The sequence below is a fragment of the Dermacentor andersoni genome, chromosome 9 (genome assembly GCF_023375885.2).
Source record: "Dermacentor andersoni chromosome 9, qqDerAnde1_hic_scaffold, whole genome shotgun sequence".
NCBI classification, from domain to species: domain Eukaryota; kingdom Metazoa; phylum Arthropoda; class Arachnida; order Ixodida; family Ixodidae; genus Dermacentor; species Dermacentor andersoni.
Genome location: NC_092822.1, coordinates 42,725,001 through 42,738,133, shown reverse-complemented (window position 1 = coordinate 42,738,133; position 13,133 = coordinate 42,725,001). Strand labels below are relative to the sequence as shown.

Sequence of the window (13,133 nt, the reverse complement as noted above, 5' to 3'; positions counted from 1 at the left end):
CGTGAGGCGCATGTGTTCGTAGAAATCAGTGCAGCAAACGTCTGCCACCAGAGCGCAGCAGACGATAGTATGCAGCGCAGCAGACGACAGTTGAGGCCGTGCTCACCTCATACTTTTCGCCGACCTTTCTCGTAATGGGCCGCGCTGTTGTTAAATTCCCTGTCAGGTAGTTCAGGTGGAAGTTGGTCGAGTCCTTGACGTCGAGGAGACTGTAAGCGACGGGCTTTCCAGGTGAAGACTCGTCCAGGGCCCGCACCGTGGTCACGTGGACACCCGCGGGTGCGTTCTCGTGCACCCGAGGGTCGTGGAACGGAGACCAGAACACCAGCACGCCTGAACCAGAAAGGAAAAAAGGAGGAGATTAACAAAAGAAAGACAAACTGAAACAACAGTGGGCAGAAACCATCGACAATGATTGTCGCAGTAGGCGAAAGGCCGAAAGCTTCTACAGAAAATGAAAGCTTCGCATCCGTGAAAGAGCTCTCAGCGCGTGCTAGACATTGCGTGCTTCAACAGCAATTTAATGTCTCCCGACTTTGGTGTGCGTACGCAACTAAGTGGAAATTTCATAGAGCTGCTATTAAAAGCGCTGATTACATTACGCGGTAACTTCAAGTGCTAATGCGAACTTTGAACATACTATTGCAATAGAGAGCTTAATATGAAAAAAAAAAAAAGAACTACACATGGAAATCAATGAAAAGTTAAAAATTTGAAATAGTTAGGTAAGCTTAAAATTGGCTTTCTGGAATGGCGAGTCTACAGTTCTCAACTGTCGATTTTGATTTATGACTGTCCTCTCTGATGCGCAGGCCAGACGTATCCTTGTTAAATTAAATTCCTTTATAGATGTTCTCGAAGACAAGTTGGATCTCTGTAGTTTTATGTGGAAACGAAAAATTTAATCAAAGGGTGCCCAGTTTACCTTCGTTATTCAGGACAAGGACATATTTTTGCAGATATAAGACGTATTCAGACCCACTGAAACGTCTTGTGCCTGAAAGAAAAAAAAAGGGGGGGAAGGTATAAAAGCCAGAGCATTCCCTCGGGCCAGACTTACGAAACGAGTTGAGCTCCAGCAACAAGTTGGACCAGAAGCCGCCGAAAAAGGATGCGAGAATGGAATACTGACGTACAGTGTAGGAGAAAAGCATACCATGCGATGCAATACCAGGAGTCACCAGCAATACTACTCATAGCTACATGCGAAGGACATCAAAGCGAGTAGAGATTGAGGATTTTCAAAAAGCACATGGAAGCTTGAAAAGACGCGAAGTAGCATGTGACCCATATAGAAAATAAGTAGCCACAACAGAAAGGGACAACTCATACAACTAAACTGTAGTATTCCTGTTCGCCCAGCGATAAAGGAAGGATAGATTGCGCGAAGAAACGTCTAAACTTACACGAAGCCGGACAAATTGGTCGTGAAGCGCGCCGCGTATGAGAAGTAGATAGCAGACGACCAATGATAGGACAAACTAGGCAGCAGCACCTTAGAAATACTAAACAGACGGCACCGTGGTAACTATACCCAGACGACAGAGAACCTAACCATTCAAACGGCGTAACAAGGCAAGATAGCAGACGATGAAAGAGATGACAAACCAGACGACAGAAGACAATTTCATGGAGGTAAAATCAGACGAAAGAAAAAATAATAACCATAGAAACAGTATTGACTAACCTAGGAAGGCACAGAAGCTAAGCTGAGTCACGTTATTTGTAACAGCTGGGTTTCGATCAGCCGCTCGCTTTGAAGTCTCGTACCTGTAGTTGTAGCATGTGTGTCTGCTGCCGCGAATGCTCACGAATGCTGCGAGCAAGAATGGTTGAAAATAAATAAAGTGTCTGGTGTGTCAAGGGAAAGAAGGCTTTCTGTTATTCCCTTTTTTATGTCGTCCTACTCGGCCAAAACGCAAGGAGTTTTCCTGCGATGTTGGCATCCGTGCAAGCAAAACCATTTTGTCGTGTCTAGCCGGTGGTGTCAGCGAGATACGGGATGCAATATACGGGCGCGCTGCTAGAAACGTATTGGGTTGTCTAGTCTAGTTACCTGGATCTCCTCGTTGTGTCAGCAGTGTCACTGGCGATACAGTAAGAGGGGCACAAAATGGCACTAGCGTTGTCCTTTTGTAGGTGTGAGGACATTTCTTCTACAGTGAGAGAGGGATGATATGAAGTGGCATGCGTTTCAGAGCACAACTCTTAGGCGCCCGTTCCTGCGGCGAGCGTCAGCGTCGTACCTCGTAACTGAGCGAACAAGCATAGCAAAGGATGAGAGCGAACGCGGAGCGCAGTAAGAGATGAAAGACAGCGAAAGCGAAGAGAGCGCGAGGAGGAAAACAGAGAAGGAAGGTTCAGCGGAACCATGAGGCGAAAGCGGAGGAGGAGATTATGGCGAAAGCATGAGAGAAAAAGCGTAGTGTCGTGCAAGACGGACTCGGCGGCGACGATGGCTAGGACAATGGCACCAGTGTAGCGCGCGTCTTCTGTTCACCAAAGCGCTGCATGAGCGGAGGTCTGTGTGCGGCGACTGCTGTGAATCGCGCGCACGCGTTGGCTACGCTCTGACTCTCGCGATCTCCCGATTAATGAGGCAGTCGCGCCACACTTCGATCCGTTTGGAACGTGCCGCACACGACAGATTTTCCGCGCCAGCCAATATGTTGCGAAATGAAAACACGAATAGAGCTGCGCTCAAATTTCGCAACAAGGAGTATCATAATCGCCGGTGATTTTTTTTCTCTATAACCATTATAAAAAACTCAGCTTAACGCTCCTTTGTCTTAGCTCAAATATAACAAGAACATTGAATTTTGTGGTCCAGATTATTGGACATAATTTTTAGTTAGCCCTGCTGTTAGTCTCCTTCGTGAATCAGACAGGCGAATTCGCCTTCGTCTGCACACACTTGCACTGAGAGACGTCCAAAACCTGCCGCCTATGGTGTTACCGGTTTTATATGAAAATGTGTGTGCATGAGAGAGCTGCACCGTGGATAATGCTCGCTACTCCTCTCTCGGGCAAACATTGCATAGCCAAGGTAAGCTGGCTCAAAACAACAAATATACTTACAAGATACAGTAACATAAAATAAATTGTAAACAAAACTAAGAACGTGCTTTTGCCTTGTTCACATACACTTCAAGTTTCCAATTGACACGTTACAACATACGTATACTGTCAATTACGTATAATGTCAATTAAGATTATAGAGCAGTTACTTGCAGTTCACTTTCATTTCAAGGAGGCATAGTCTACCAATACAAGACATACTGGGTGTCCCACGTAACTTGTGCCAAAGTTCAAAATAAATTACGCAAGGGCCACGTGGCCGCACACAACCACGGTAGTGCTGCTTGCCGTCGCTAGGAGCAAGCATGGCATGGCATGGCATGGCAAGAACTTTATTTTAGTCCAGAGAAACTAGGGTCCGAGGGCACAAGCCCCCAGGCTAAGTCGGTGGCTCCGCCCACGTAGGCACCGGTAGGCCAAAGGCTTTCCCGATGTCGTGAGCTCTCCGGACGGCCAGGAGTTGATCTTGGAGGACTTCGCTGGATATGCGCCGACTCCAGTCCTCCTCACTGTTGAGATCCGAAGCCCTTTGGTTGGGGCACAGCCAGAACATATGATCAAATAGACACGAAGTGTGTCCACAACTTTTACATTCCGCGGGAAAATCCCGGTCAATTTTGTTAAGCACAAAAGGTGTGGGATAAGATTTAGTTTGAAGCATTCTTAATGTGACTGCCTGAGCTCGGTTGAGCTTCTGATGGGGGGGAGGAAAAAACCTCCTGCCTTCCCTATAGTGTGAGGTGATCTCGTGAAAAGTAGTAAGTGGGTCTTTGTAGGAGCCGCAGTCATCCTGGAGCAGTTCCTGATCTGATGCGCGGCATGTGAGATCTCGCACAGCAGAGTGAGCTTGCTCGTTAGGATTGCAGCCACTGGGGCTGACCGAGTGGCCCTGATGAGCCGGAAACCAGACTAGGTGTGAGCTATCCAGTTGGTCGTAATTATCAGTATTAATACTGTGTATAAGTAACTTGTGTGCTTCCACTGAGATGAAGCCGGCTGAGTAATTCCTAATAGCTGTACGGGAATCAGAGAAAATCGTGGAGCCTCTCCTCATTGTAATTGCAAGTGCTATGCTTGCTTCTTCGGCGGCATGAATGGAGGTCGTTCTTAGTGACGCCGCGTTTATTAATTTACCGCTCTCATCGACCACGGCAATAGCGTAGCGGTTGCCCGATCCATAACTAGTTGCATCGACAAAAAGAGCTGAGCTGTGTTGTTGGTGCAGTTTACCCAGAATGCATTTGGCCCTGGCGTCCCTTCTGCCCTTGTTGTACACAGGATGAATATTTCTAGGTATGGGGTCTACAACTAATTGTGTCTCCACCTCCTTGGGTATTTTGAACTTAGAGACGTCTCCTCCTCGAGGCAGTATTCCGACTTCATCTAGAATTTTACAACCTGGCTTAGTGTTGGAGAGTCTTGCAATTTGTGACATCGAATGTGCCTCAATGAGCTCATCTATAGTGTTATGAAGTCCTAACTTGTTGAGGAGTTCGGTACTCGTTCCGTGCGGGAGTCCCAGAGCCCTTTTGAGTCCGGAGCGTATAAGTGCGTTTAGCTTAGCCTTCTCTCCCTTCCCCCAGTTCAGGTATGATGCAATGTACGTCACATGACTGATGAAAAATGCATGATATGCTCTGATGAGATTGTCCTCCTTCAGGCCTGCATTTCGGTTTGAGACCCTGCCCAGGAGCTTTAAAGTACTGTTGGCCTGACCTGTGAGACGGTTTAGCGCCGTAGCGTTACAGCTCCTGGCGTCAATGAGAAGACCCAGAATTTTTATTTGCTCTACTCTGGGTATGACCCGTCCTGTGTTGTCTATGATTTTTATTGGCAGAGTTTCTAAAGGCACAAGGTTTCTAACACCTTGTCTCCCCTGTCTGAAGAGCAGCAGCTCAGATTTACTAGGTGATAGCCTGAGTCCGGTGCCCTTAAGGAAGGATTCTGTGGTGTCTACCGCTGCCTGTAGTGTCTGCTCTAGTGCTGCGAGTGACCCCCTTGGGACCCACACTGTGATATCGTCAGCATATATGACGTGCCCCAAGCTCGGGATTTTGGACAATTCCTCCGAGAGCCTGTGCATGGCAATGTTAAAGAGGAGTGGGGACAATACTGAACCTTGTGGTGTGCCGTTGTTGCCTAAATTGTATGGACCACCTGTGACTATCCCGAGTTTGACCCGAGCTGTCCGATTAGCTAGAAAGGACCTCACATAATTGTAAAAATTGCTTCCCAGGTTCAAGGTTGAGATTTCATGTAGGATATGTTTATGTGCAACCGTATCAAATGCTTTGTTAAGATCCAGACCCAGGAGGCCCTTTACGTCCCTGCTAGGGTCGTCAATAATAGCCCGTTTGATCATTAGCATGGCGTCCTGTGTGTATAATGCCTTCCGAAAGCCTATGAGATTGTGTCTGAAAAGCTCCTGGTTTTCTATGTGTTCTATTATCCTATTATGAATAACATGTTCGGCTACTTTGCCAATACAGGATGTAAGTGATATGGGCCTGAGGTTCTCCATTGTTAGTGGTTTGCCGGGTTTCGGTATAAACGTCACCTTGGCCTCCCTCCATTCCGGTGGGACAGTGCCGGATCTCCAGTGACTATTAATTTTGACCGTGATTATGTGTATGGCATCATCGTCCAGGTTTCGCAAAAGTTTATTTGTGATGCCATCCGGACCCGGGGCAGATCTCCCATTTAAATTAAAAAGTACATGCCTTATCTCAGCTGCAGTGAAGTCACTGTCCAAGTCCGGTTGCGATATTCCGGAGTAAGGTTCGCTTATTTCTTCTTCGTTTTCATATTCATTTTTAAGTGGCAGGTACATGTGTGCGAGGTCGTTTGCAACCTCTGTTGCTGTCCGCCCTATAGTTATCTGTTTATTGACGAGCCTGTTTATGGCGAGGTTTGTAGTACCTCTGGAGAGCTTGTCATTAAGTAGGCTCTTCAATAGGTTCCATTTGCCTCCTCTGCGCAATCTTCCGTCTGTTTCTAAGCAAGTTTCGTCCCATTGTTGACGTGAAAGTTGAGCCGCGTATGTTTCGATATCACGATTAACTTGGGCGACCTTGGCTCTAAGTCTTCTATTGAGTCTGTGACTCTTCCATCTGGTTAGAAGGGCATTTTTCGCTTCCAGCATGTGAGCTAGCTTGGAGTCCATTTTTGGGACTTCGATTTCTGTTGAGACTACTTTAGTAGCTTTCTTAACCGTTGCCTTTAGCTGATCTAAAAGCTCCTCATAAGATTCGTCATCTATGCTGGTTTCCTTACGCAGCTTACGGAAGAGATCCCAGTCCACGTATTCATATTTCCTTAGTGGTGGTGGTTGCGTCTGTAAGATGATTTCAATTATGTAGTGATCACTTCCTAAATTCTCCTGCAGATTGTCCCATGAGCCTTCAATTCCCCGAAGGAATGTAAGATCGGGGGTTGTATCTCTGGTAGTGGAGGTACCAGTTCTCGTGGGGAAGTTAGCATCTGTAATAAGAGCAAATTTTAATTCACTTGCCGTGGTTGCTAAATTAGTACCCTTGATGCTCTGATGACCATAGCCCCATTCTTTGTTGGGAGCGTTGAAGTCCCCAGCCACTACGAGTGGGGCTGTATCTGCCTTACTGGAAATGCGGCCCAAGAGGGTCTTAAAATCCCTTTTCCTATCTTGCGGAGAGCTATAAACGTTAGCTATATACACGTTAGCTGCTTTTTTGTTCTTCAGGATGAGTTCGATCATTTGTGCTTCTAGACCAACCTTGTACTTGGGAAGCTCGTGAGTTTCATAGGAGGTACCCTTTCGAACCAAAGTCGCTATTCCCCGACCCCCTGGAATGGTCAAGGTTTCGGAGTTGTAACCCGGTAGAGAGATATCCTCCTTAGCTAGTGTTTCCTGTAAGAGAATAACGTGCGGCTTAATTTTGGCCGATCTAATGAGCTGCTGCAGGGGAGCCTTGCGCCTTCGGAAACTCGCACAATTCCACTGCCATATTTTAATGTTATTGTTGTCGTTTGAAGCCATTATGATACCACTGGTTGACTACCCGAACCCCTAGAGTCCGCGCTCGGGCTACCGTTTGTGCCTCCGTGGACTGCCGATGCAGCCGCTGCGCTTGCCTTTGCCTTAACTTTGGGCCTTTCTAGTTGACCCACTCGAGCATCTAGATTAGTGATGAGCTCCATGATTTTCGCCAGAGTCCTGTCTATTGTGGCTAACCTTGCGGCTGTTCTGACTTTTTTGTGTTTGGGGGGTGCCTCACTCTCTCCCATCTCCTCTGCCTCAGAGGTTTCTAAATCTTCCTCCTCTGTTTCGCTAATGGGAACGGGGTGGGGGGCTTTACGTTTAGGTTTGCCGGCCAAGGGTTTTGGAGCCGTTGTCTCCATCTGACTACGGGGTGTTTCGGACCTCTCTTTAAAGGATTTGAAAGCCTCCCTGAGCTCAGACAGCTCTTGCCTTAATTTCCGATTTTCTGATTCTAATGCCAATATTCGGGGATTTGACTCACGTTCCGGCTGTGCCCTACCATTAGTACTCCTAGACCTTGCCCTTGTCGGTTGTCCTGGTTTCCCAAGTCCTCCGTTCTTGACTCGATCGGCCCAGGTTGCTCTTGGGGTCGACTGTGAACGGGACCTCGATCTTGCCCCAGGTCCTCGGGGTTGCTGGTCAACACTAGAAGATTCTCCAGAGCTGGGTTGTCCTCTGGATCGAGAACGCCCTCTGGAGCGGGAGCGCCCTCGTGAGCTGGAGCGTTCTCTCGTGCGAGAGCGCAAGTTGGGGTCAATTTCTTGCATGACCCCTTTGCGCTGGGGATTGTCACTGTCTTTTTTTTGCTATTTCGCCTAATTACTTAAATATTCATGAATAATTATTGAACATCTCAAATATGATACTCAGAGCAAAACTCTCAAGGAGAGAACTGCCCATCCTGAAGGATACCCGATCCAGTTTTATGTTGCTCAGTGCACACTACATAAAAAAGTTTTTTTCCCAAGCCTGAGGCAAAGAAAGCAAAATGTAAAAAAACAGTGCCACGTGATTAGTCACGTGACACGTTTTCAATCGGGCGCTCATTTAATTGCTATCGCAATAAACATTGCGCATATAAGTTGTCTATTCGAATGGCATCTACGTGTGGTAACCTCTATATGGTAATCCTAGATCGTTATATTTTAAAGCGAATTTAGGGCTCCGACACAAGTTGTGTATTTGATATCGACCACGCCGTCGCACACCGTCCTCTTCACCACAGCACAAAAACCGCTGTAGAACTGCCAAGGAGGTTTTAGAAAATAATTCAACGTATTGTGTAAATCTCTTTGGGAACCACTCTGTACGGCTTGGCTCTAATAGCGCCGATGCTAATCACTCAGCCTGAACCACAACGACTCACATAAGCGTTACGTTCTACATAACGAGCCGCAGCTTTAGCAGCAGCATGGCCTACGACATCGAACAGGGCTTGCATATTCTGTCTAACCAGTTGAACCGAGTTTGAAAGCGTACTTCATCACTATATTAAGAAAGCATATCGCGGAAACAATAAAAATATAACACTTCGACGATGGCGGAGGACCTTTATTCAAAAGCCTTCCTGAGAAGCAACCAAAATTATTGCCTGCGAGATTCGTCAAAAAAGAAAAAGAAATGTTGACGGGCGACTTCTGGAAGGGAGGACGGCAAGGCAAAATCGCTGGCGATGGGCGACAGTGTAAAGGAAAAAATAAATGTACAAAGGATTCCATTTAGGTAAAGTCCTACCGGTACAGTATTAAATGACTCTAGTTCAATTCATGATTTAGGCTACAGCCGAGTAAGAGAGAGAGAGAGAGGGGGGGGAGGGGAGAGAGAGGGAGGGAAGGGGGGCAAAGGAAAGACAGGGAGGTTAACCAGATAGTATCTCCGGTTGGCTACCCTGTACTGGGGGAGGGGCAAGGGATGTAATAGGTGAGGAGGAGGAATAAACTTTTATTGTAGAACCAGCACTTTATGATGGCCGGGCCTAAGCCTCCCACGAAGGGACGTCGAGGGCTTGCCTCGCCGCCGCTTCGCGGGCGTGCTGGGTCGCCCAGGTTTGGTCGTCGAGGGCGGAGCTCCGCAGAGCCTCATGCAACCTCGACGAGAGAGTCGTGGTGTTAGTCTGGGTGTACTGTGCTGGGCACTCCCATAGCATATGCGCAAGTGTAGCCGGGTGAGTTCCACAGCACCGGCAGTTGGGGGTAGTGTAGACGTCCGGAAATATAAGGTTGAGGCGGGCGGGTGAAGGGTACGTGTTTGTTTGTAATAGACGCAGGGTGGTAGCCTGCGCCCGGCTGAACTTTGGGTGAGGCGGGGGGAAGATTCGGCGACTGAGGTAAAATGCCTTCACGAGATCGTTATAAGTTGTCATACTGTCCCTGGTGCCCAACTCATCTCCAGTGACTCCGGCGCGGTTGACTAGGCCTCGCGCAATGGAGTGGGTGACCTCGTTGAGATTGGGGAGGTGTGGGTGGACAGGGCCGGCATGGGCCGGGATCCATGTAATAGGTGAGAGAGAGAAAGATAAAAAAAAAGTAGAATCCTAAACACAGCCTAGTGGCTTGTCCGTAGTGCCCTACAGAGTGAAGAATTTCCTTCCCTGCATGCCATTGTTCGGCTAACAGATTTGTCTAACATTCCAGCTTGCGGCTTCAGACGTTCTTCGGGCATTATTTATTACCGTTTACTTGTTTCAAGGTTTTTCAAACATTCATATAAAAGTATTTCTAAACGCGCGAATGCAATAGGTGTCTGTGATCATGAATATACATTGCGAATCGCTGCACCTATAACGCAATACCTTGGTTCAAAATGGTCAATTTTGGTCAAGCCGTTTGCAGCCTGAATCTAAGCACGAAGCTCAGACAAATAGATCTAGTACATATCGTTCACACGCTAGCTGAACCGCTCATACACTCTTAATTTCTTTCCACGTTAGTTCCACTAAGTAGGTGAAACATATGTTGAAAAACGTTACACTTAACAGGTGTAAGTTAGGTGAACAAATCTCACTAACCTTCGTCTCTATCTGCTATTTGCCACTCGTATCTGTATATCACTCTTAATAACGTTCCACATAAGTTGCACTTAGTGGAACACCTTACTCGTAAGTCGATGAGAGTAGCTGTTTGTGCTTGTTCCTATGGAATCTTCTACTTTGTTGTAGCACCGGTAGACCGACAGGGACACGGAAAGGCACATTAGGCAAACACACAGCGCCGTGTGTTTCTCCAATGCACCTTTCTGTGTCCCTGCCGTTGCGGCTGTGCCCCAACAAAGCAAAATTTTTTACTCTTGTTTAACTTAGGTGCCACACACCGCGCGAGACACATTTGCATATAATGTTCCACTTGCTGGAAGTTAAGTACAACGAGATAAAGGGTGTATTTGTAGGTTCCCTAGACAATGAAGCCAGGGGTTCCCTCGAGGAGTTTTTTATAGTAAGCGCTATCTGTGCGGTGATCGGCAACCAGCAGGTCGCCGTTGCCGGTGCGAACATCTATATATGCAGTGTTTCTGTATGTGTCCACCGCTCCCTAGGGGAGCCATATAAGAGGTATATGATAAGGGGCATGATATACATCTATATATCAACATCTCTCACCGTGAGTTGTCCCTTGGTTGCCAATCTCGATCGATAGAGCATTCTCTGTGAATCGTCGATTTGAACGCATCCTAGCCGTATTCGAACGGCGCGCAGAGAACGCCTTCGAGCAAGACAGGGCGTAGCTTGGGGCATTTAATTCGCTAATTAAACCATCATTAGAGTACGCCTCTGACTTATGCCATCAACATCAAGCTTACCTTACTGACATGCTGGAATCAATTGAAAGTAAAGCCACTAGATTCATCTCGTCCTCATATTCTCGTTATCACAGTGTGTCATCCATAAAAAGAACCCTTGGCATTTTACCTCTCGTAAGAGACAGAAAATATTCACTATTATCCTTTTTTCACAGTGTTTCGTACCGTTACAGTGCCTATTCGCGCAAATTAATTCATCCAGCAGCCCACATCTCCGTCCCTATTGACCACGAACTCAGGGTATACCCACCATTCGCACGGACTAAAAAACATTTACACTCACCTTTAATCTTATCAATAAATGAGTGGAACGCCCTTCCCCAGTTCAATGTCAAGATTAAGGAATTATCTTCTTTCGAACAGGCTTTGCTAAATTACCCTAATGAGCAAACCTGCCATACCAGCTGATCTTTTCTAAACTGCCATGTTATCCTGCTTGAGCGCCCTACTACCTTTGATCACTGTCAATTATTTGTTGCATTATTCTAAATAGTGTTGTAGCTCGATCTTGTGTCAATCATTACATCATGCTACTACTAGATGTACTGTATCTCCGTAATGCTGAAAACAGTGCGGTCCTTTATTTTGTGTTTTATTCTTCACGCTTATAACCCCCCTTGGAAGTTTCTTGTTGTTCTTATCCCCCCTCCCTATGTAATGGGCGATCCTGGGGCCTTAGGGTAAATAATGAAATGAAATAGACCAGTGAATCTAAGCAATCCCCGTCCACCGCACGTATGCAGAAAACATTGTTTAGGCAGCTGGACCACCCTTCCACAACTTTAAGCTTGAAAGTGTACAGTTGCTCTATTAATAGCTTCAACCTGCCTGTCAGTAGAAATACTTGTGGACCAAGAAATAAACGGTGAAATTTGACGGAGTCTTCCACTGGAATGCTATTTCGGATCCGGTTATAGCTAATACATCGTTACCGGCGCTAATGAGCTTCCTAGCGAATACGTATGTACATACTGATCAGTACGGTTTAGTGCCTGTGTATGCACTACTTTTCTTACCTTTTTCCTTTTCGGCGCATATGTTCTCCTATTACTGCGAAAGAAAGTGCATTTTGTTGTATGTAACCGACGCTATAGTCGCGTTGGCTGTAGGGTCCAAAAATTATTTTTGTGTTCGGATCGTATATTTTTGGGGAAAAAACTGCGAAAGAACTACATAAAGCTCAGAAGTTGTATTGCTGTTCTTTTTGTGTTTGCGCGCGCGCGTGTGTGTGCGTGTGTTTCACTTGTGAGGTCCTTACAGAAACTAATCAACCGGCACTGTCGGCTCCGTCGAACGGTGAGCCGGGATACCTCCAAATGCGAGCGGTAACACCCAGTCTGGCGAGTTTGAGGGAGTAGTTGCTCTTCATTCGTGCTTGTACGATAGTTGGCTATCCAAACTTGCACTGCAGCCTGAACGCCGGCGACAAGGGCAAACGTTCCTGAGAACGAACTCTACCGCTTCAGTCACCCGTATCCAGGTGATCCCCGCGCAAGAACGGGCTCTGTGCGAGAATCGACTGCCGAAGAGGCACGGCGTATTCGGTAAACAACCCGGTGAGCAGAATATTCAATTCGCTCTGCTTCCAATCTTCAAACGAAGGCTCGTTCGTTCATTCTGTGGCACGCCTTTCCTTCCCCGTTTGTTTTTGTTTGTTTGTTCTCTTCCCGCTTTCGGCGATTTTGAGCGTTGTGAAACGGGTTCTGTCGTATTGGCATAAAGGCCGGTGCTATCGGTTTCATTTTGTTTCCTTTCCTGCTGGTTCGTATTTATGTTTTCTTTTTTTTGTTTGTTAGCTACCTTGGGCGCTTCTGTTTTTATTGACGCTCCTGTGAACGCCGAGTTGTTGGTAGAGCTGCCGTTATTACTTACTTTAGTGCTGCTTGGCAATTTAAAGTCTGGGATAAATGCTTCCGAATGAAGCAAGCAAGCAAGCAAGCAAGCAAGCACGCAAGCAAGCAAGCAAAAAAGAAAGAAAGAAAGAAAGAAAGAAAGAAAGAAAGAAAGAAAGAAAGAAAGAAAGAAAGAAAGAAAGAAAGAAAGAAAGAAAGGAATGTTTGAAAACAGGCGACCTCTTGCGAAACCTGTTCTATCCGAAATTTTCTATCGAACATTTAAATATTTCTTCTTTCTTTTTCTATTGCTTGCAGTTTATCTGCTCAAGCTGAATAAGATATGAGAATTTTGAAGAGTTGCGAAACAGGCGCGTCTCTCAATGCCTGCTGCTCTCCGCAAGAAAGTT

The 13,133-nt window shown here is 46.6% G+C and overlaps 1 protein-coding gene across 1 annotated transcript in view; it reads right to left on the bottom strand.

Annotated features, from left to right (window-relative positions):
• LOC126527648 (uncharacterized) overlaps positions 1-13,133 on the bottom strand; it is a 279,332-nt gene that overhangs the window by 85,626 nt on the left and 180,573 nt on the right. Inside the window, exon 2 of the mRNA XM_072284527.1 lies at positions 107-333. Within this exon, the coding sequence (XP_072140628.1) occupies positions 107-333 (227 nt within the window). The remainder of the gene's footprint in view (positions 1-106; positions 334-13,133) is intronic.